Source organism: Enoplosus armatus, chromosome 14 (genome assembly GCF_043641665.1).
Source record: "Enoplosus armatus isolate fEnoArm2 chromosome 14, fEnoArm2.hap1, whole genome shotgun sequence".
In the NCBI taxonomy this organism is placed as follows: Eukaryota; Metazoa; Chordata; class Actinopteri; order Centrarchiformes; family Enoplosidae; genus Enoplosus; species Enoplosus armatus.
In genome coordinates this window covers 15,729,500-15,750,846 of record NC_092193.1, presented here as the reverse complement: position 1 = coordinate 15,750,846, position 21,347 = coordinate 15,729,500, and the positions used below count along the sequence as shown (strand labels likewise).

The 21,347-nt window shown below is 42.2% G+C and overlaps 1 protein-coding gene across 1 annotated transcript in view; it reads left to right on the top strand.

Annotated features, from left to right (window-relative positions):
* Positions 1-7,473: 7,473 nt before the first annotated feature.
* Positions 7,474-21,347, top strand: part of LOC139296962 (SPRY domain-containing SOCS box protein 4-like) — a 35,856-nt gene continuing 21,982 nt past the window's right edge. The window contains exon 1 of the mRNA XM_070919536.1: positions 7,474-8,206. Coding sequence (XP_070775637.1) covers positions 7,474-8,206 — 733 coding nt within the window. The remainder of the gene's footprint in view (positions 8,207-21,347) is intronic.

Sequence of the window (21,347 nt, the reverse complement as noted above, 5' to 3'; positions counted from 1 at the left end):
GCCGTTCACGTTTGAGAACTGGAAACAGCACATGTTTGGTTGCAGCGTGACTCAAGAGATTGAATCTCGATCTTTCTCATACTTTGATTTAAAACCTGGAAAACGAAAATGACATTTTTGTACTTTGTGTTTAGTGCTAATTAGCAAACGTTAGCATGCCAACACACTAAGCTAAGATATTCAACATGGTAAACATTATACCTGCTTAACATCAGCATGTTAGCATTGGCAATGTGAGTATGTTAGCATGCTGACGTTAGCATTTAGTTCAAAGCACCGCTGTGCCTAAGTACAGCCTCACAGAGCCGCTGGCATGGCTGTAGACTCTTAGTCTTGTTGCTTAATGAATAACTTAAACAATTAATCAATTATTAGAATTGTTGTTGATTAATTTTCTGCTGGTTGACTAATTAATAAAGTGACTTATTGTTTCAGCTCTACAAAGAACTCTTAACTCATCAGTCTCTCTCTTAAGTGTTTAAAATCATCAAGTGAAACCAACAAAAATTAGTGGCCCAAATTCTGTTTTAGACGTCATTCCATCATCAGAAATTAATGGTTTGCCTTTGAGTCGTGTGGGTGTGACACGTTTCATCACACTCTTGTGTAAGCCGTTTGGATGTTAAATGAGAGAGGCAGCAGCAGTGCGTCATATCCAGCCAGACTTTGATTCAGTTTCATTACTGCTGGGGTTGTGAATCTGCCACCTGAATCTTCTGCTACGCCCGAGAGCTTTATGGATGGCACTGCCAAGGCCTTCTGTGTGTGTGTGTTTGTGTATCCATATGTGTGTATGAGAGAGATGAATAGGTTTTGCGTAGGTGTCCGTAAAGGAGTGCTCTATCACTGTAGCACTAATGGTCTTCCCTTAGGGCACCATGGATTTTAAGGTGTCACAGCAAGCATGAGGGAAATATAAGAACTCAGGAGCAGGCAGTGTGTGTGTGTGCGCGCGTGTGTTCATTCATCTTCCCTATTTCAATCTGTCTAAATACTACTTTATTTTTAAGGCAACTATTGAGTTTCAATTTCTAGATCACTAACGGCGCAATTTCTGTATTTAAGACAAAGAGCGAGGGAGTTTTAGGAGGGAATTTTTCATTTCACGAGACGAGCAGATTAATGTGGGCACAGGAGGAAGATGTGGGAGAGGGAACATGATTCATTAGGGAGACGATGATGGAGTTACTTCGTAAAGAGTTCAGACTATGACGGATGAAAGAAAAGGAGAGCCTCTGCTTTTCTGACTGGAGTGGGAATACAGAAAAGTGATGCATCAGGAAAATTTGTGTGACGGGGGTTGTATCGGTCTCTGAGTATGTGTGCTCGTATGCAGCTCCGTGTGAATTTGCTTGTGTTCGGTGTTTTGCAGACCGTGCTTTTCCTGCACGCTGAGCTCGCATTGATTGCCGCATGGTAGACGCTGGGGCATTTGGTGGCAGGCCTGAGATAATTTGTACCAATGGATAGGGTGTCAGCTCTGCTGTAGTCTCCATGGATTTATCGGTACAGTAAGGCAGAGAGAAAGAGGGACAGGCAGAGAGACAAGTGGAGACGGGAAAAAGGAAAATTGTAGAGAAGAAGGGAGAAAGGATAGAAAGTTGGTGAAAATAGAGAAGACAAAGACTAGAGAAGATAAAAACCTACAAAGAGACAGTGATATCTCCTTCTACAACTGCCTAATAAGTCCTGAGATGTCTATATGAGCGCACCACTTCTTCTCATCAGCTGCAAGATAAGTTTAAAGTCCCAGTCTGGAGTCTCTCTGTATTTTGACAACCTGTTAGGAGCCAGACGTGCAGTTTATGTCTAGCTCTGGCATCTTCGGCTACACAGGGATTCCCTCAGTAGGAATGAATGTCAGAAATGTAGCGAGGATGGTAGTCTGTTTAATCTAGTGGGTACAGCTGTTGCTATGAAAAGATATAATACAAAAGTGTGTTTTTTTTCGGTGTGTGTTTGTTTGTGTTTTCATGTGAGCTCTGTGTTTATACACCGTGGTGCCCAAATGTCCCCCCCCAGGAGTGGAAAGTGGAAGAAGTGACCACTTTGTGATTCATTTTTCAGACGTCATAGGAATGAGGCAAAGCCGGTGTAATTTAGCATGACAGTTAAGGTTCAAATAAGGTCGGAGTGGTTTGAAATCAGTTATGTAACAGTGGTAAAAAGTGATATGGTCTAAGTTTAGGCCGTGAATAGAAGTCTTTGAGCAAGAAGGCAAAACAAGGATAAGCAGAGCTACAAATATGCCTGTTATAACAAGAGACACACAAATCAGTTTGGCCTTTTCTCAAACTTCAAAAGGTCTCCTTGGTATTAGTGCTCTGCTGCTCTCTATGATGAATTTCAAGCTTGACCAACATATCAGCGAGTGAGCAATTTTTCAAATTAACACTCCACCTAATTCTGCACTTAAATCAGAATTCACCACGACTAGAATAATTCGAGTTCACCGACCCTTGAAAGATAAGTCAAAAGGTCCATTTTGCACACTGCCGAAATATTCTAATGCAGACTCATCGCCGTTACCTCTGACAAAAAGAGACAGACATACACAGACAGACTCAATATTTCAGGAGAAAGCTGCTGAATTTCTCATGTGATAACCAAAACAGACATGTGAAATGTTTTAGTTGCAGTTCATTAAATGTTTCATTGCATGGACTGTCTTTACAAACCGAATGTCTCGTGTATTAATTCTGGCTGAAATGGAGTTCAGCTTTGTTACAGGTTATAACCTTTTTGTTCTAAGGAGAATTAAAATCTCTCAAAGGAATAGTTTGACATTTTGGGAAATATACTTATTCACTTTCTTACAGAGCGTTAGATGAAAAGATCAATACCATCTTCAGATGGTGCCAGGCTAGCTGTTCCTGTTTCCAGTCTTTACGCTAAGCTAAGCTAACTGACTGCAGCCTTGTATTGAACAGACAGATATGAGAGTGGTATCGATCTTCTCATCTAACTCTCAGCAAGAGAGTGCATAAGCATATTTCCCAAAATGTCAACCTATTCCTTTAAGATTTCTTAAAAATGTTCATTAACATTTGAGTGCATGTGACGTGCTAAACAAAGCCCATTGTTTTCATGCGTGATATTAGTGGTGCAGCTTTTCCTGCTCCTGTCGGGGTCTGCAGGTGGCTGGGAAGATAACTTGTGGACCAGCTGATCTACGACGAAGGACACACACACACGTGTAGACTCTCAGGCCAGACACTGATGCAGGAACACAGACATACGTACAGTAAATACTGCTGTATGTAACATTACTTGGAAAACTTGGTTTTCTGTTAGTCATAGGTTCATATTTAAACATGGTGCTTTGGATCCTCTGGAGAACTTGTCATGATTTCTGTGGAAAAGCCCACAGACATTTCTGGTCTGTTCTCCGAGGGTGGTGCAGTATGAGTGAGAGGTTCCTCAGCAGTTTCCTATCCGCGTGTGTGTGTGTGTGTGTGTGTGTGTGTGTATGTGTATGTGTATGTGTATGTGTATGTGTGTGTGTGTGTGTGTGTGTGTGTGTGTAACTTCAAAGCTGGTCTGCCCAGTCAGAGCTTGTTGGACAGTTTTAAATGAAAACAGTCTGAGGCAGACCCACACACACACACACACACACTCACTCACTCTCACTCCTCTTATACAATGTTACACACTTACAGACACACACACACACACACACACCGCCCTCACATGCTTTTTAGTGACTGCAGCTTGTTAGTAGTACAGCAGGAGAAGCCGGATGAAGCCAGCCCACACACCAGGTGCACACTGCTGTCTGTCTGTCCTCTCCCTTCTTATCTCATCCTTTTCCACTTTTTTGACAAGTCTTTTAGAATACTTTCAGCTTTAATGGGACTTGTCGGTTCCTTTTTGTCTCAAATTCACAAACCTTTTTGCTGCACTTCACATGATTTCTTTTTATTTTGCCCAATTTACCCATTTTCTCTTTTCTCCCCGTCTCTCTGCCCTAACATCCACCCCTGTAGAACCCATGTGTGTTATGTAATATTTACAAAACTATAACCAAACTCTAAATCAGGGGTGCACACACTTTTTCAGCATGCAAGCTACTTATAAAATGACCAAGTCAAAATGATCTATCTACTATAAAAATGCAAAAATATATTGAGTATTCTTTATATGTACAATATATGTTGGTGTACCTTGCATAACTGCATGAACCCATATTACACAATATAACTCTGTACATTTTTTGTCATTACCTTACTCTGATGACTTGCACTGAATGGAATCAGCCAGGAATGCGTTTTGCCGCACTTGGCGCTCTTGTACGCGCATGCGCGGTGACCCATGTGTCAGAAAAGATCAGATGTCAGACTGGCTGTCCTGTATGTCAATCAAGTGACAAATTTCATAGTGAGGATGGATGATAGGCTGACGTCTTTTTTTAATGCCATGCGATCTACCCACACTACCTTTGCGATCGACCGGTAGACCGCGATCGACGTATTGGGCACCCCTGCTCTAAATCATAGTAGAGCTGAAACAATTAGTCGATTCATTGATTATTTGACCATTAAATAATCATTTGTCATTTTTCAAGCAAAATGCTTCATACCTTCTAGTTTCAGCTTCTTAAAGTTCTTTATCTCATGTGATAGTAAGCTTAATATCTTTTGATTTTTGACTGTCAGTGGACAAATGAAGAAATTTGAAGACGTCACCTTTGGCTTTGGGACATTGTGATTTTTTCACTATTGTCTGACATGTTGTAGTCCAAATGATTCATTAATTAATGAAAGGTTTAAGAATCAGCAGATTTATAAATAATGAAAATAGTCTTTTGTTGCAACCCTATTTCATAGCTTCACCTGCATTTCACATCTGTGTGCAAGTGTGTCTTTGCATACGTGTGGCACCATGTGATCGTCTGTCCCCTCCATACCTGTCTAACCCAGCTGAAAGTACAGATGAAGGGAGGGGGAACGAGTGTGGCCGGTCCTAAATGACTTGGCTTCAGAAGAAGAGGGAGATGGAGGGAAAGTAAACAACAGATGGCTGAAGCATGTTGCCGCTATTCGCAGCAGCAGACGCTGCGCCAGCCCACCACCAACCTCTCAAGAGGTTACTACGCAACGGTGACCGTGACGACACAGGGTCAGAGGTCAAGTGCCTCCTTGATGACTGGCCATAATGCCGGATTGTCATCCACATGCTGTGCCAGACTGGGCCAGCTGAGACACACACACACACACGCAGAGTGTGTACAGTGTTAAATTGTGTTTTCTTTGGCTGAAGTTTGGCTGTGATGACTCTGGAATCTTCCATGCAGCGTCCACGCTTAACACACCTGCCAGCCGTGTGATGATACACACTGAGACAGCTGTCTGTGTGTGTGTGTGTGTGTGTGTGTGTGTGTGTGTGTGTGTGTGTGTGTGTGTGTGTCCGAGCATTGAACCCTCTCATGCTGAGGAGTGAACTGAGTGGTGGCACACATTGGCTGCCAGCTGCCATGACCTCATTCACAGCAAGAAAAACCAAAAGAGAGAGACAGAGAATGGGAAAATGCAAGCGACCAAAATGAGACTGAGGTGTGTGTGTGTGTGTGTGTGTATGTGTGTGTGTGTGTGTGTGTGTGGGATATAGACATTTCACACAGAATTACACCATGACCTCACTCTGTGGCGTGGTGGCTGACTGGTTTGTGCTTGTGTCATCAGTCTTTGGTTAAAAATAAAAACATTGTACGTATTTTTTTATCAACTTTACTGTACTTTACATTTGAGGGAAATACAAACAGTGGCCTTTGTGAGATTATACTTACTGAAGTGTGTTTTCTGCTCAATATTATTTGCTTTCCAGTTCATGTTGGTTCATGTATAGATTGAGGCTGTATTGTCAACAGTAGAAGTTTAAGCTGTCTTTTAGACTTCAGCTTTTTTCTACAGTATCTGCACATAGTGCAGTGTTGACACATATGTACGCTGTGCATCACTCCTATTGAGGTGTGAGACATTCTTACCAGAAGAAGCGTCAGATCAGCGTACACATAAAAATAAATTGGTGCTTTGCGGCTTGTGGCGGGTGAGGTAAAGACAGGCAGCAGATAGATGAGACACATAGAGAGTTGTGTCATCCACTTCACCTCGGTGTGACTGACTCTTTTCCTGTGGACAGGAAGCACCAGCTCTCATTCCTGGAAGCGATCCTTACGTCAGTCTCACCACACAAAACTGTGTGTGTGTGTGTGTGTGTGTGTGTGTGTGAGAGAGATCATCTTTGTAGTGGCTTTATGTGCTAAAATATGGTGTTCAAGACGAATGATTGTTAAATAAATATCGGACTATGTGAACAAATTAAATAAAACCCCACTGGAGTGAAAGAAATCTAGGTCAAATTTGTATTCATGTCACTTTCTTTATGTATTTGTGTAAACTAGAGATGAAAAGAAATATCAAAATAAACAATTTACAAAAAGAAAAGAAAAATCTACTTAAATTGAACATGAACATACATTTTATAGTTTAGTAACAGTTTATGATCTGTTGTTTTTAACACAGTGTCACAAATAATCCAAAACCCAAAGTGAATTCAACTGAAACTGAATAAAAACGAAAGTAAAACTGTCCCGCCTACACTGGAAACTAACACATTACACAGAAAATGACAAAAATGGAAATTACATTCCAAAAATGAAACCACAATATCGACCGTGGTTATCGCTCACTAGGATTTGGGTTTGATGCTCTTACAGATTACCTTGTGTATCACATGCTGTATCATCTATCTATCGTGTGTGAGGGTAAGCGTGAGTCAAGCTGACTTTTTCAACTTTGTTTCACTAAGGAATGGAGATAAATTATTGCCTGGTGTTTTTGCTTTCCTCCTGTTGTGTTGATATTTTTTGCCTGTCAGCAGTGTTGCACAACTGGGGAGTGTTTGCAGGGTTTCTTGCATGTATTGGTATTGGCGTATGACTTTTGCTGGGAGGATGCAGGATGAGTAAGAGGAAGCGTGTGCGTATTTGTGCCACTGTGTGTATGTGCATGTTCATCCTGTTCATTGTTTGTTCCTATCTAAACAAAGCCACACAGATTCTGTGAAACTAGGAGTTTTGCCAGCACTTGCCATCAGCGTAATTCTCTTTCTCTTCGTGTCATCGTCTCTCTTTGTATGTCTTGTTCTTAGTTCAGTCCTTAGACCATAGTTTGCTAGTAGTGATTAACAGTTAGAGGGGTTAATATCTAATCTTCTATTGTTTTCTCTTAACAGGATTGGCAGCAGCTCTGTCTTTCTGAAGACATCTGTGGCATGAAACCAGATCACCTACATCTTTCATCCATCACCTCCTCCTTCATCTCCCTCCACCACTCTCCAGTTAGGAACTCTCACCTCAGCTCCACCGCATTGATGAGGTAACGTCAAGCTCTACGCAGCGCAGCACCCACCTGCACAAACACCATCCTCCCCCCCCTTCCTCCCCCTCCTTCTGTCAACCCTTCCATCGCAACCATGGGACAGAAGATCTCTGGCGGCATTAAATCGGTAGATGGTCGCGGGGAAAGCGGTGGCTCCCCGTCCTACCGGCCCTTGGCTCACCGCCGGCAGCACCCAGAGCTGAGGGATCCAGATTTCTCCAAACCACCCAGGCTGGATCTCCTACTGGACATGCCATGTGCTGGACTGGAGACCCAGCACCGCCACTCGTGGAACGCTGACGACCGCTCGCTCAACATCTTCATCAAAGACGACGATAAACTGACATTTCACCGCCACCCAGTCGCTCAGAGCACGGACTGCATCCGGGGGCGGGTTGGATACACCCGGGGTCTCCATGTGTGGAAGATCCACTGGCCCTCCCGGCAGCGTGGCACCCACGCCGTGGTTGGGGTAGCAACCTCCGAAGCTCCTTTGCATTCTGTCGGGTACACGGCGTTGGTGGGGTCGGACTGTGAATCCTGGGGCTGGGATCTGGGACGAAACAGGCTCTACCATGATAGTAAGAACAGGGCCCACAGCTCGCTGCCCTCTTACCCTTGTTTCCTGGAGCCGGAGGAGTCATTCACCCTGCCGGACTCTCTGCTAGTGATTCTGGACATGGACGAAGGGACGCTGAGCTTCATGGTGGATGGACAGTATCTAGGAGTCGCATTTAGAGGACTGAAAGGAAAGAAGCTGTATCCCATCGTCAGCGCCGTGTGGGGACATTGTGAGATATCCATGAAGTACATCAATGGCTTGGATCGTAAGTATATATAGTACACCAACAACACATTATGAGCATGGTTGTGTAATGAAGGAGAGCACTCAATGTTGATGTTCCATGATGTTTGTGTTTTCAAGAGTCTTCAAATTCACAGGGAGGAAAATAATTTCTTCTTTTTACCAAAAACATTAACGTATCTGCTGAATGGTTTTCCAACAAGTCAGAGCCATAGACGGCTGCTAATACAAGAATAGGAAAACATTGGTGTTAGACCAATCAGATTGTGACATGTCACCACACGCCCTAGGTGGATGTAAGACTGGTGGTAAGAAAAATCCACATATTCTGCAACATTCAAGGGCAGCACCAGTTCAGGCGGTAGTTGAATTGCTCATCATGTGTCATCATCTTATAGTGTGTGGTCATTTTTCTATAGATATCTTCTCTGTGTCATTGCTTTCTTTCAAGCTGAACAGCAAAGACGTGAAGTTATTTGTCTTTGTGGATTTTACATTAAATACATTATAATAGAACTACAGGGACTGACCTCCTGGATGAGAAGTTCATTTTCTCTTGTCCCTCTTGGAGTTACTCTCAGACTCATTTCTCCACATATTACTGAGTCATTGGGCTAGTTACCCGAGGAAGCACTAAAAGATAATTCCCTCTTATATGGTCTTACAAATGGTACCTGCAGGTATCAACACCATATTACCCCTATTTTGGCTGTTTCAGTGATAGTTTTTTGGGTCACTATCATGGCTAGAAGGGTTTATTCTGCACTAAATAGTTGTTTTGCAACACTACATCTTACTGTAAAAATGTATCAGGAGGTTGTTGTGTCTGTGTGAAACTGCTGAGGATTTCAGTGGTAACAGAGGGAGGTGAGTTCAGAAAGAGCAGTTTGGAAGTTATTCTGTCTGCTTTGGGTTTAGGTATTTGAATACGGTATGTTTTGTTCTCAGGAGACGCTGCATTCTGCTTGACTCCCACCGTCTGTCTACATGTGTGTGTGTTATGAGAGAAGAGATGGGCTTTACCTCCCATCGCAGTCTAAACAGTGACTCTTTGAACAGCTTGTTAGAAGAGCTCTTAGACACACATCATGGACACCTACACACATGGACACGCAACTTCCAGGAAGGGAAAGTGTATTATGAAAACATGCTTATGATCTGACTCTGGCCGTCTCCCTCCCCCTGTGTTTGTAGAACCCCATGGGTCTTATTTGATATCACAACAGGGTGTGTTTTTGTCCGTTATCCGGCAGAAAGCTGAAAGGAAACCCAACTCTCTCTGTAGTTTGTTACGTCTGATTTTTCTTTTCCTAATCACCTCAAATTACCTTACATTCCTTAAATGTTTCTTAGACGTTCTCTGCTCTCAAGGGTCACCGCGACATCAAGAGCCTGTTTTCTACCCTTAAAAAGAAGTAATGAGCCTCATCCTGGCTTTAAATTGGATGTTTTGGTCTTAGAACTGCAGCTGGCCAACTAGAATATGAATCAAAATGAAACACCAAACACTTGAGTTTCCTAACATCTGGTTTAAGTCCTGCCTGGCCGTCTGGTAATCTGTAATCTGGCTCACAGGAAGTAGGCTGTGGGTATAAATCTGCCATTGGCCGACTATTTCAGTCAGAATTCTCCTCCCCTTCCACTATCTGCATATTATCGTTTTGAAAGGGCACCGTCACTGCATCCTGGGCTTAGCGCTGCCCAAGATACACGATTGTGATTGGTTTAAAGAAATGCAAACAAGCCAGAGCGTTTTTTACCAGAATGATAATGGGTTCAGCCCGACTTTTCTCCAGCGCTGGTATAGCGCTAAAATGAAGTGTAGAGATAGGTCTGGCCTATGTGAGACTTGGTAATCTCCTACACTCATGGCTTAGTTCTGTTGAAAGCACCTCACCTCAGCCATTTTCCATTTATGGAGCCATCTGCCAGATTTCACGGCGAGTCTGTGTGATGGCCCATCTAAGAGAAGATGGAGAATATTGAGTCTGTTCAAAGCCCTCGCTTCTACGAGCGTATAGACTTAATGCTGTGAAATGAGGTTCGACTGTTGAAAATGTGCACGGCTTAATGCAGGGAGGAAAGTGACGGTTGAAAGGCTCATCCTGAGAGGTGTATCTTAAGGAATAGGGAAAGAGGGAATAGGTGGAGAAAAAGAACGCAAGCAGGGATGTGTGTGTGAGAAGCAGACAGACACAGAGGCAGCAGTTAAAAATACTCATTTGTGATCAGAGTACAAAACCAGTCACACTGGAAAGTGGTACAGTGAAATTAATCAGCACGTCCTCGCAAAAAAAAATTCTCTGGTTGGTGATGTAGTGAACTACTGTTGCTGGTGAGCTAGCCACTATACGCTAGCAGGCTGGGAACATGCTAGTGCTAGACAGTGACAATAGCTCCCCGAGCTTCTTTCTACTTTCTCTGTACTGGCCCTCTAACTCTCCCCTGGCATTCTGTTCTTGGGATTGTACATAATTTAATTCAAGAGTTATATTGAAGAGGGAAAAATATTCTCTGAGCTAACAAGCTTGCTAACTGTTGGGTCGGTTAAATAAAAGTTGATGGTCAAACACAGCTAATGAGCTACAATAGCTTCCTCTGTTTTCCTCTCCAGCTCTGTGTTCCCCTAAAAGGTCAGTGCTGTCGAGATGGCTTGCTGCTGGTTAACAGAGCAAATTGGCACGTCAAAGTTCACCAAATATGGAAATTCTGCTCGAATTATTTCGCCACTCCGAGTGAATCCACTGATTTCAGAATTGATGGATTTTAAAGCCTTAAAACCGATGTTTCCTTTTTGATTCCAAAAAGGTACTTTATTATGCAACTATGCATTCCAAAACTCATGAACAAAATAAATGAAATGGTGTGTGTGTGTGTGTGTGTGTGTGTGTGTGTGTGTGTGTGTGTGTGTGTGTGTGTGTGTGTGTGTGTGTGTGTGCGCGCTGACAGACAAGGTAGGGGAAATCCACTTCGACCACCAAATCTAAAACAGTGCTTTTGGTTTCTCATTCCATTCACAGATAACTGCAGTCTCTTCGGGTTATTAGTGCACTGAATCAAAGACTGCGATGAGGGTAATATCTCTAAGATTTCATTCAGAGGTGAAGTAAACAGCCTCGGGGAGCTCTCTTTGTTGCAGAGGTGGCAAACTGGTTAGGATTGCAGTCTGTGTGGCGGCTTCGTTCAATATCGGTTTTGAATTGGCTTGTCTGCCTCGCAGATGACTCGGATAGTGAGAATAAATGGAAATCCAGCAGTATATGGTCAGCTAGGCAACAGACATTGCATTTCATAGCTGTCTTTTACTGCTTTCCTCTCCTGGTAATTGCTTAGTGTATCATTTGTGAGATGCGCATGTGAGGTTAAACCTCAATAAGCGTAATTTATAAATCTGTTCTGTGTGTTCAGGAGTGTGTGCGTGTGTCTGGTCATGAAAAATCCTCCGGGTAGTTTGGTAATGACTTAATCTAACAGGCCTTCCGACAAAAAGACACTATTGGATTGTTTGTGAATTATTGTTGCGAGGGGAAACATGACTGCAGGGTATTAAAAAGAGATTTATAGACGTGGCGTCTCCTCGCCACAGTTTGTTTTCCTCATCACACCGGCTCAGGCCCCGCCGCATCACCAGCAGTTGATCATCACTTTGCTCCACCTTGGATCATTGCTCCCATTCCTGCAGTAACACAACACATAACCGGTGAGACGTATAACCGACAGCACTCCAGGCTCATGGCTGTTCTGGGAAGATCACACAAAACGATCAGGGTCAGATGAGTATGTGTAATAAGCACTAATGTGAAAAAAAAGGTTCAAACTGCATTATCCTGTAAATGTGATTATTATTATTCATCCTTCCAGCGCTCTGACTTCAAATAATTCCTCTTCTTCCATCGAGAAGTGAACAGATAGTGTATGTTTCAATTGTCTCTACATTACATAAACAAGTGTGACCAATGTATTTTGCTACCTTGAAACACACTCTCATCTGCTTCTGTCTGTGTGTGTGCACGTCGCTTTCTCTCTCTCTCACAGCTCTGTATTCTCTCTCGTCCAGTCTTTATAATTGTACCAATTAGTGGTGCTTTGATTCACTATAATGGGAGCTGTCTTAGCTTCAGCCCTGATATGTGCCACTTCCTCTCTTCCTCTTTTTATTCCTCTCTTCTCTTTGTACTCGAGCACACATCACACTAAACTCCATTGAACAATCTGGCAGTTTAATGTTGCCTTGCTTATCAGCTAATATACAAACCACCCAGAATATAATGTCAGATCTTTTCTGGACTATTATAGGCTACTGTTGGGCTCACATATGACTGTTCTTTGACTTCAGTTGAAGGATTACAAAGTCTCTTTCTCTCCTGGTGGTGAAGCTAACAGTTGCTGAAAAGTTGACATTAAAGGTTATTTATGCAACAGCTGTGATATGATTCACCAGCACAAACCAGTGTAAGCCTCAGACAGTTTAGCAGACCGGATGACAGGACCAATCATTACTGTGTCAGAGACTGTGAGGAAAGGAAAGAGAGGAGAAAACAGTGTGGAAAAGGGAAGTTGAGAAGAGTTAAAGACAAGTAAAAAGACGAGGGAGGCTGTGACAGAATGGAAGAAAAACAGGCAGAGAGAGTTACAGCAGTGTAAAGTAAAACCAGGATTAGATCTATAAGTAGTAAGGGCCATACTGAAGTTTTATCAGGAGGAAGACGGAGCCAGGATACAAAGGCAGCGAGAGGGAGGGTGCGAACAATAAGGACAGAAAAGCAGAGAGTTGGCGGAGCCGTACAGTTGTGTGGGTTAATGTGAATGAGACAGCGTGACACTGACACTCAGCTGATCAGCTTCCTGAGCTGTCTTAAGACGGAAAATTGCCATATTTTCAAAGAAGTTTCAAAACTGCATTGCAACACACACACCCACATCTCTGCCCCATCACTTTGTCTGTTTTAACTGCTCTGTGTGAAAAATGACAAACACACAAAAAGCCGCTGGACTTCCAACTCTGCTGAAAGAAATGTGGTTTTCGCAGCCTGCAGACACAAACACTAACTCTGGAGTTTTTTTGTCGGGAGGGATTAATTCATACTTTATAGTTAGAGTCACAATCACAGGCTTATTCAGGCGTCACATTCCTGCAGATCTGTCAACGAGAAGTGACCCACTTTTTATTCCCCCCCTGTAAGCCCGGGCTGACACTCTGACCTCCCTCCCTCTTCCCTACTGTTTAGTCTTCATCACATGAGCTTACACACTCCAGGTCAGCCCTAAACCAGCTGTTGCTGCCACTGCATGCACCCAGAACTACAGAAAACTGAGATCCATTCAGGACCAGCTAGTTCACATGAAGGCCATAGCACCCTGAGATACCATGCTCTGGTTACATTCAGTATGGAGGGCTGGCCTGCACAGTTAAACAGGTCATTTCGTCTTCCCCCTGTAGAGCACATACAATTGTACCAGAACAGGTAAGTTCTGGCAAGATGCTGTCACAATAAGTCATGTTACATCTTAAAATGTGTGTAACATTAAAGGTATCTCTGTCTGAGAATGTATCGACCAATTGTCTGTTCGATCAGACAGGAATAACCTTGATTGCCGTAGCATGCGTTCTTCCTCTTACAGGCTTGTCAGTATAAGTTTGGTTTAGTTGATGTCTTCATTGTTGGAAAAACAAAGATCTCTTTGAGTTATCTGAAATTAAATCATCTGAAATTAGTTCTATCTGACTTTGGTTGTCTCGCAGCCACAATATATCAGCTTCCCAGTGCGCTACAAATATTCATCTTTTCAATCATTTCTATAATGACAATGGTAGTTTTTGTTCTATATATGAATTTGGGGTTAAAGTGTTGCTTCACCCAAATCACAAGAAACCATTTTCTCAGTCGCCCCTTGTGATATTAAGTCATGCAGATAGTTTTTATTTTTATTTGCTGAGGTTTTGAGATATTCATCTCTCAGACTTCAATACAATGACGGTGAAAAAATTTACTTGTTGCTCAAACCACTGAAAAATTACATTTGGGAAACTCCACTGCAACTTCCTTCCAGAAACAACTCTGTAAGTACTTTGTGCTGAAGAAATAGTCCCAAATAGAACTGTCAACAGTCTATCATCTGTAGATAATCCTGTGTAACTGTGGGGAAATTGCTCCTGGAAGAAATGCTTTGCCGTTGAGCTTTTCAAAGTGATTTTGTGAAATTCCAGTCAGTGTTCAGTTGGCAGCACAAATCCAAACTATGTAAATGTTTAGACGCCACTTACAGTAAGTCAGAAAATGTTTTGATTTGGGTGAGCTGATCCTTTAATACCAGTTTGTTTCCTGAAGGTTGGGTTTACCTCAGCTCTGCTTGGTTTGGTTTCACTCTGTTCCATTACAGGTGTGTTCGTCACTGTTTGAATTATAAATCTTCCTGGTGGACACAGTGACTCGGCTTTCCAGCGGCAGCCCGGGTTGTTAGCAAGCTAGCGCTCAGAGTTTCACACGTACTGCTGGCTGTGGGATATGTGGGTCAGTGGGTTAGTGCTTTAGCTTAACTTAGCTGCTAGCTGCAGGCATAATGGCTTGCACTCTTCCTTTTATGCTTCCCTGATTTGTCTCCCTCTGCTTTCTACTGTCACATGTGCATGCCTGTCTCTCTTTGGCTGCTTTCTTGTTTGTTTCCCCTGAAGTGTTGGCTCCTGCACATTTAGACAAGCCATCAGCAGCTTCTCGCTAGAGCCCACGCATTGTACAGACACACAAAGAAAAGTAAACGCTGTGTGTTTTTCTATACTACCCAACCCTGACTTCAAGTGCCTTCAACACACACTTTTAATGCAGTTGAAAATGCAAACTCTGGCTAATTCTTCCCTAAAATTGAGAGAGCAGTTTGTTTGCACCTGCATTATAAACTATGGTAATTGTGCAAATTTTTATAGTGGCTAATTTACAGTGCCTACGCAGTTTCTTAATAGCTTCTGCAAAACATCTGAGTGGAAACCAATCTCCCCACATTTACTGTCCTTTTTGGATGGAGGCTTCTGTCTTTGCATGTCTATGTTCTCTGACCTCACTCTTCTTGACACAATCTAACAAAAATTTCTATGATTGGCTGCTCTGAAACTGCAATACAAGATTATGTGACACAGAAAAGGCTGTACGTTTGAAAGTGCTGCATGTTTCCCTCTTCATCCTCTGCTTTGAGATCTAAACACCCTCAGCTCCAGCAGGGAACAGTGGTGTCATGTCAGTGCGCTCATAATCAAATATTTAACAACAGAGATGAATAGAGGAGCGGGAAAAAAGAGGCAAAGAAAAACATAAAAAATACAACAAGACAGAGAAAGAAAAGAATAGGAGTGTGGGAAACTGGAGAAGAAAGACAAATAGAGAAACATGCATGAAACAGAAAGCCTAAAAAGTGAAGATAGTGATTTTTATATGCTTTCAGGAAAGATGTCTGCTGACAAAAAGAGGGTATGAATAAAAGGAGCAAGAGTGAGCGAAGAGAAAAAGAGGCCAAAATGGAGAGAATGTGAAAAGATAAACAAATCAAAATATAAAATAAATAAATAAATGACGCAGAGGCAGCAGTGAGATGTGCGAATGATCACAAATCAAAGCGTGGCAGCTACTAGGAAGAGTGACAGAGACAGGACGATAAAAGACAAAGAAAGAATGGAGAGATATTAGAGATGAAGAAGACGAGGGGCGACTTGAAAGTCATGTCAAGTGACTGGTGTCAGTTCACATGAACTGATAAAGGATGGGGAGGGCTGCTCAGAGAGGAGGGGGCAGGGGAGAAACCAGGTGCTAATGAAGGGCCGAAGGGCAAAACTTTGAATGATTAGTGAAGGTAAGAGTGCGAGGTTATGAAGTAGTGTTTTAGACATGTATTCACATAGAGTCTAACGCCTACAACCATGTGTACTATGGTAGAACTCATTCCAAAGAAATTTTATTTTATTTTAATATGAAGAAATCATCAAATTAATCAGACGTATATGAAATCACCATAAGCAGATACAGTGTATGACAATCTGTTTTTTCAATATCTTAACAAACTGAGTCTACATAGTCTGTACTTTGGCACAGCCATTCTAAATGGCTAAATGCTAACATCAGCATGCTAGCATGCTCACAATAACAATGTTTAACAGGTATAATGTTTACCATCTTCTCCATTTTAGTTTAGCATGTTTGGGTTGCTTGGTCATAAACCAAAGTATTGGACATATTTTGACCTGATGATGGCGCTAAATGAACAGTCAGGAGATCACCAGAGTTATTACAGTTCGTCTTGATGGGGACATGGATGTGTGTATTCACAGCAATCCATCCAATAGTCGTTGAGACATGTCAGTCTGGAAGTGATGGACCGACCGTCATTACCATTACCCTCTCTGGAGCCACGCTAGTAAGGCTAAAAATGCAATAATCCAGTAGAAAAACAGTAACTACAGGATTATTTTGATGCTATTTCATTCAAAAGCTTCAGAGACTAATTGGACATTTTTCTGAGCTTGAAAAAAGTCATAAAAGTCTTAAAACAGCTGATGTCTCTGCTAAGGCAACCAGCTCTTGATCTTCTAGGCCAGCTCATAAGTGGGGCCTTTGCTACAGTCGATCATGCAACTTTAATTGACCGTCTAAAGCTCTGGATCGGTTTACAGGTACAACACTGACCTGGTTTAGTTCCCCAACTGTAGACCGATTCCCAGACTGCATTTAAGTGTTCTAGACTTAAAGGGCCTTTTTAAACCAGATCAACTGTTTCCTAAAGGAAGATTAGAGTTGCACTTGTTTGCAATGTTTATCCTCAATTATTTGGTGGCTAGACACTACTGTTTTTCTGCTTCTATTGTTTTCTCTGTCTCCACCACATTAATGGGCTTTTATTGATCCATTCCAGCTTTTATGAGCACCTTGAGGCCAGAGCCATGTGCACCTGCTCTCAGTAATGAGCACTAACACATTAATCTCGTTTAACATAAGTAAGGAATAACATTTTTTGAAAAAGCCACTTTTGAAACCAGTATGAACTATTCCCCTGGTTTAATACCCTGATCAGGAAACCAGTGGCATTGTTACGATGTTGATTCACAGATATAGCTGTCTCTATAGCAACCTGACTGCCAACACCTTCACCTGAGTGCCTCGCAGATATTAAAAGCTGGATGCTGGAAGACATATTTAGACATTTGTGTTTGGTTCCCACTGCTTCACTAATGAACAAGGCAGCCTATATTCCAGTGTAAAGGAGGTGGTCACAAATCAATTATAGAATAACAGCAGCCTATGTTTGATGAGCAGGTAACCAAGGTTGTATTGATCCTTGCGCATTAAATAAGTACAATAGCGTAGGTTTGTTGTGTGTGGTGTGGTTGGTATTGCCTGCAGAACAGTGTGACCTGTTACAGCAGCTGCTTTTAGGCGTGTCTCTTTCAGACAAATATACATGGTGAGATATGGTATATTAAACGTGTAACTTACACAACATTAATATATTCCTTTGCAACAGCAGAGCACATTAGATGGTCTTTGTGTGTTTTTGTGTGTAGCATGTGTGTTTGTTTCTCCATGCAAACCTGCTTTAACTCTCCAAGGATTCCATGTGCAACTCCAAACTCTACTGTTTGCTTTCTGCCACTCTGCTGCCAGCGAACATCCAGGCATGCTAGCTTAGTTACCAACTGTCGAGAATATTTTTACCCCCAAATTTTGGATAGTTTCAGAAACTTCAGAAACACAGCCACGGGGAAAAATGTGGAAGTATTTCTGCATTGCATCATTTTTGATGATGTTGACATTACCATTTATTTCATCATTTCTGTTTAGCCTCTTTATCTTAACACATTATAATTCACGTTAACATACTTGAATAAAACCTGAGCCACAGAGAGACCGTCAAGGAGGGATGGAGATGGAGGGTAGAGAGGGGTAAACGGACAGAGAGGCAATGACCATTGTGTGATCAACAAGAGGAGGGAATAATACGAAGCTCAGGGGGAAAAGATGAAGGTGTAAAAATAGACTAAAAGACCACTGTGGGAGAAGGTGGCTTAGAAGAAGAATGAAATCCTGAATGCTGGTGATTCCCTGGGAGTAGTCACATACATGTGGGAGCTGACAGATTAACATTTCCCCACTGTACCGCCAGTATGTGTGTTAAAAGCCCTGCGATTAGTACTTTTAGTGTTGTTTAAAACAGAAATGGCCCTGTGCGTTGAGAGACACAGAGAAGATGAGAGAATGACTGAATTACTGCAGAAAGAAAACCAAAGTGATTTCACACCTGATTATCTCCTCATTTATCCCTGTTCTCTATTAGGACCGATCCATTTCCTCTCATCTGTTCCACTCAGTGTGTGTGTGTGTGTGTGTGTGTGTGTGTGTGTGTGTGTGTGTGTGTGTGTGTGTGTGTGTGTGTGTGTGTGTGTGTGTGTCATACAGACAGAAGATCTATCCAGACATAGGTATTGGTAGAAAGATATTGCATTTCCTGTATTAGGATCCTCACGGTGTCGTTTTTAAGATCAGGTCCGTTCGTGGGAGACTCATTTGAATGCAATTAACTCGCAAAAATTCTCTCTAAACAGCAATAAAACCTTTTAGATGGATCAGGTTTGCTTTGCAGTCAGTTATGCATCACAAACACCAGCCTCCAGAGATTCAAAGAAATATATGTGAGCAAGGAAAGCCAAGGAGCTGAAATCTGTTTTGAAAACTCAGCAGTCGCTTTTTACAAACCCATAAATCCTAAGTTTAACGCTGCCACAGACTAGACTATGATTGGGAGCCACGCTTTTTCCCAGACACTAGTGCCGCCTTTGGATGAGGGCTTTTATAAATATAGAAGGGGGAGAAGACTATCACCTTTACCTGTTTGACATGCATTGAAAGAGACATGGCGGCATGTAATGGTTTCCATTGTGGAATAAAAAAACTAAAACCAAAGTGAAAATGATTGTTAACAAAGCATTTGGTGGCCACTGATTCAGAATGTCATTGTTTTCATTTATCAAATCCACCACCAACACACACACACACACACACACATACATACACACACACACACACACACACACACACACACACACACACACACACACATACACACACACACACACACACACACAGGTCCAGCATTATTAATGGGGCGATCCAATCACTCTCCGTCTCTGTAATGAATGAGAGCAGTAATGAATGAGAGCAAGATAATCCTCCCCAATCTTCGTCTCCTTCGCACTTTGTTCAGGAAGCTGTAGGATCGTCCTCTAATCAACACTTCAATTTGGCCTCCTGACATTACCAATTTACTGACAGGCTGGTTTCCTTTGTACCCTCATGGATTCAGTTCTATTTAAAGGTCTCTCGGCCCTCTCTTTCCCACTGTGGCATTCTTCTGCCTGGTGAATGAAACTTTCCTGATTTATTCAACTGTTTATTAGCTTTTGCGTTGTTGCACCACAAGCAGAGAGTTCAGTTAGAGCTACCTGTTGGCACTGAGAGCTCGTAGTCCGTTAACAACGCTGTCTCTGTGTTTGATTTGAGTTTTCCGACTGTTGTTTCTCTTGCGACACATAAAGGGGAAATAAAGTCTGTCTATGAACTCACTCTGAATTGTATCCATCTGTTGCTGTTGAAGACAAGTTGCACCGTTTCTATGACAACACTTACGACAACGTTTCCTGTTTGCACATCTTGTGAGGGTGATGTCATGACTTCAGTCAGGTGAAAGGGTTTGCCTTAGCGCTCAGGAATCCTGGCGACGTGACGTTATGGATTTGGTTTATGTCCTTAAGACTCCTTCTTTTAACTTCTTTAATGGTGGAAAGTTGACTGAGCACGCTTGCTCTTTTCCAGCTGTTTGCTAATTCACACTCAGTTTCCCGCCTTCACACATGGGCAGTCCTCTACTGTTTGCCACTGAGCAGCTCTACTGGAGCTGTTTGGGGTGGAGTGACTCTCTTCTTAGTTAGTAAGTGGCATTACTTGCTCACTTTCCCCTTTTTTTCCTCTCAGTCGTTCTCAATGCTTTTACATGCACACAAGAAACCAGGTTTCTCAGAGAAAGCAGGTTTTGCAGGTTAACAGAGGAAACGTTTACATGTTCTGTAACCTGGTGACTGTGAATCCACATATACATGCAGCAAGACACTCTCCTTTCATCCCACAGTTGTTGATTAGAAACCCGGTTACATGTGTACATGGGTAAGAAACTGGGGCTGGGGAAATGATTTTTCTCAATCCCCTACCCAGATTACGTAAACATGGTTACTTAATTGCATGTGAACGCAGTGACACTTCTCCAAACTGAAAGCCACTGCCTGCTAAACAGTATGCTAATAATTCTCAGGCTGATGTTTTTTATTCTCATGAAGTATGTAAAATATTGGAGTGCATTTTTTTTACTGTGATGACTCACAGATATCTGCTGTCGTAGCCATGTTGACACTGTAAACCTAATGAAGCCGGGATGTGAGGTGCATTGTTCACTTCAATATTTTGCCTGTGATATTTAAGTAAATCAAGAAAGGTAAATAAAAGCAAACCATCTGTGACTCAGTGTGCAGCAGGAACAACATTTTCCACTGAAGCTGTTTTTCTGTGTTTGAAAGCTCAGTGAACATGCATTGTGCGCACACACGATAACTCTTTACTAATGTCTACAATTAGTGTCTGTATTGCTCTAAATATTCTAACAACTGTTTTGCACGCCGTAACCTTGGAGACCAGTAACCCAGAGTGGCTGTGCAGGGCCGAATCTGACCTCTGTCACATTTCTCTTTAGGAGCACAAACAGCCTGTTCTGGCCTTTTGCTCTCCTTCAAAATAAAATGAGGCAAAACAGCAGATAAAGACTTTCTTTTGAGAAACTTTTTGTTTGTTTGTTTTTCAGTTCTTTTGCAATGTGTGAAATATTGAGTAATTGTGTCTTAAGGTCAAAACATTCCAACATTTTTGACATGTCCTCAATCCACATATATTGGGAAGTCAGACATTGGCTAAAGGTCACGGTCTAAATTCAGATCGAACACATTTGCCGAGCTCCCGTTTTACTAACTAATTTCTAATCTTGTCAGATATAAATGCACATTAAGTAAAATGATCCAACTTAGTCTTTAGTTCTGAAACACTTCAAAAATACAAAGGTCACAGTGAGGCTGAACCTACACA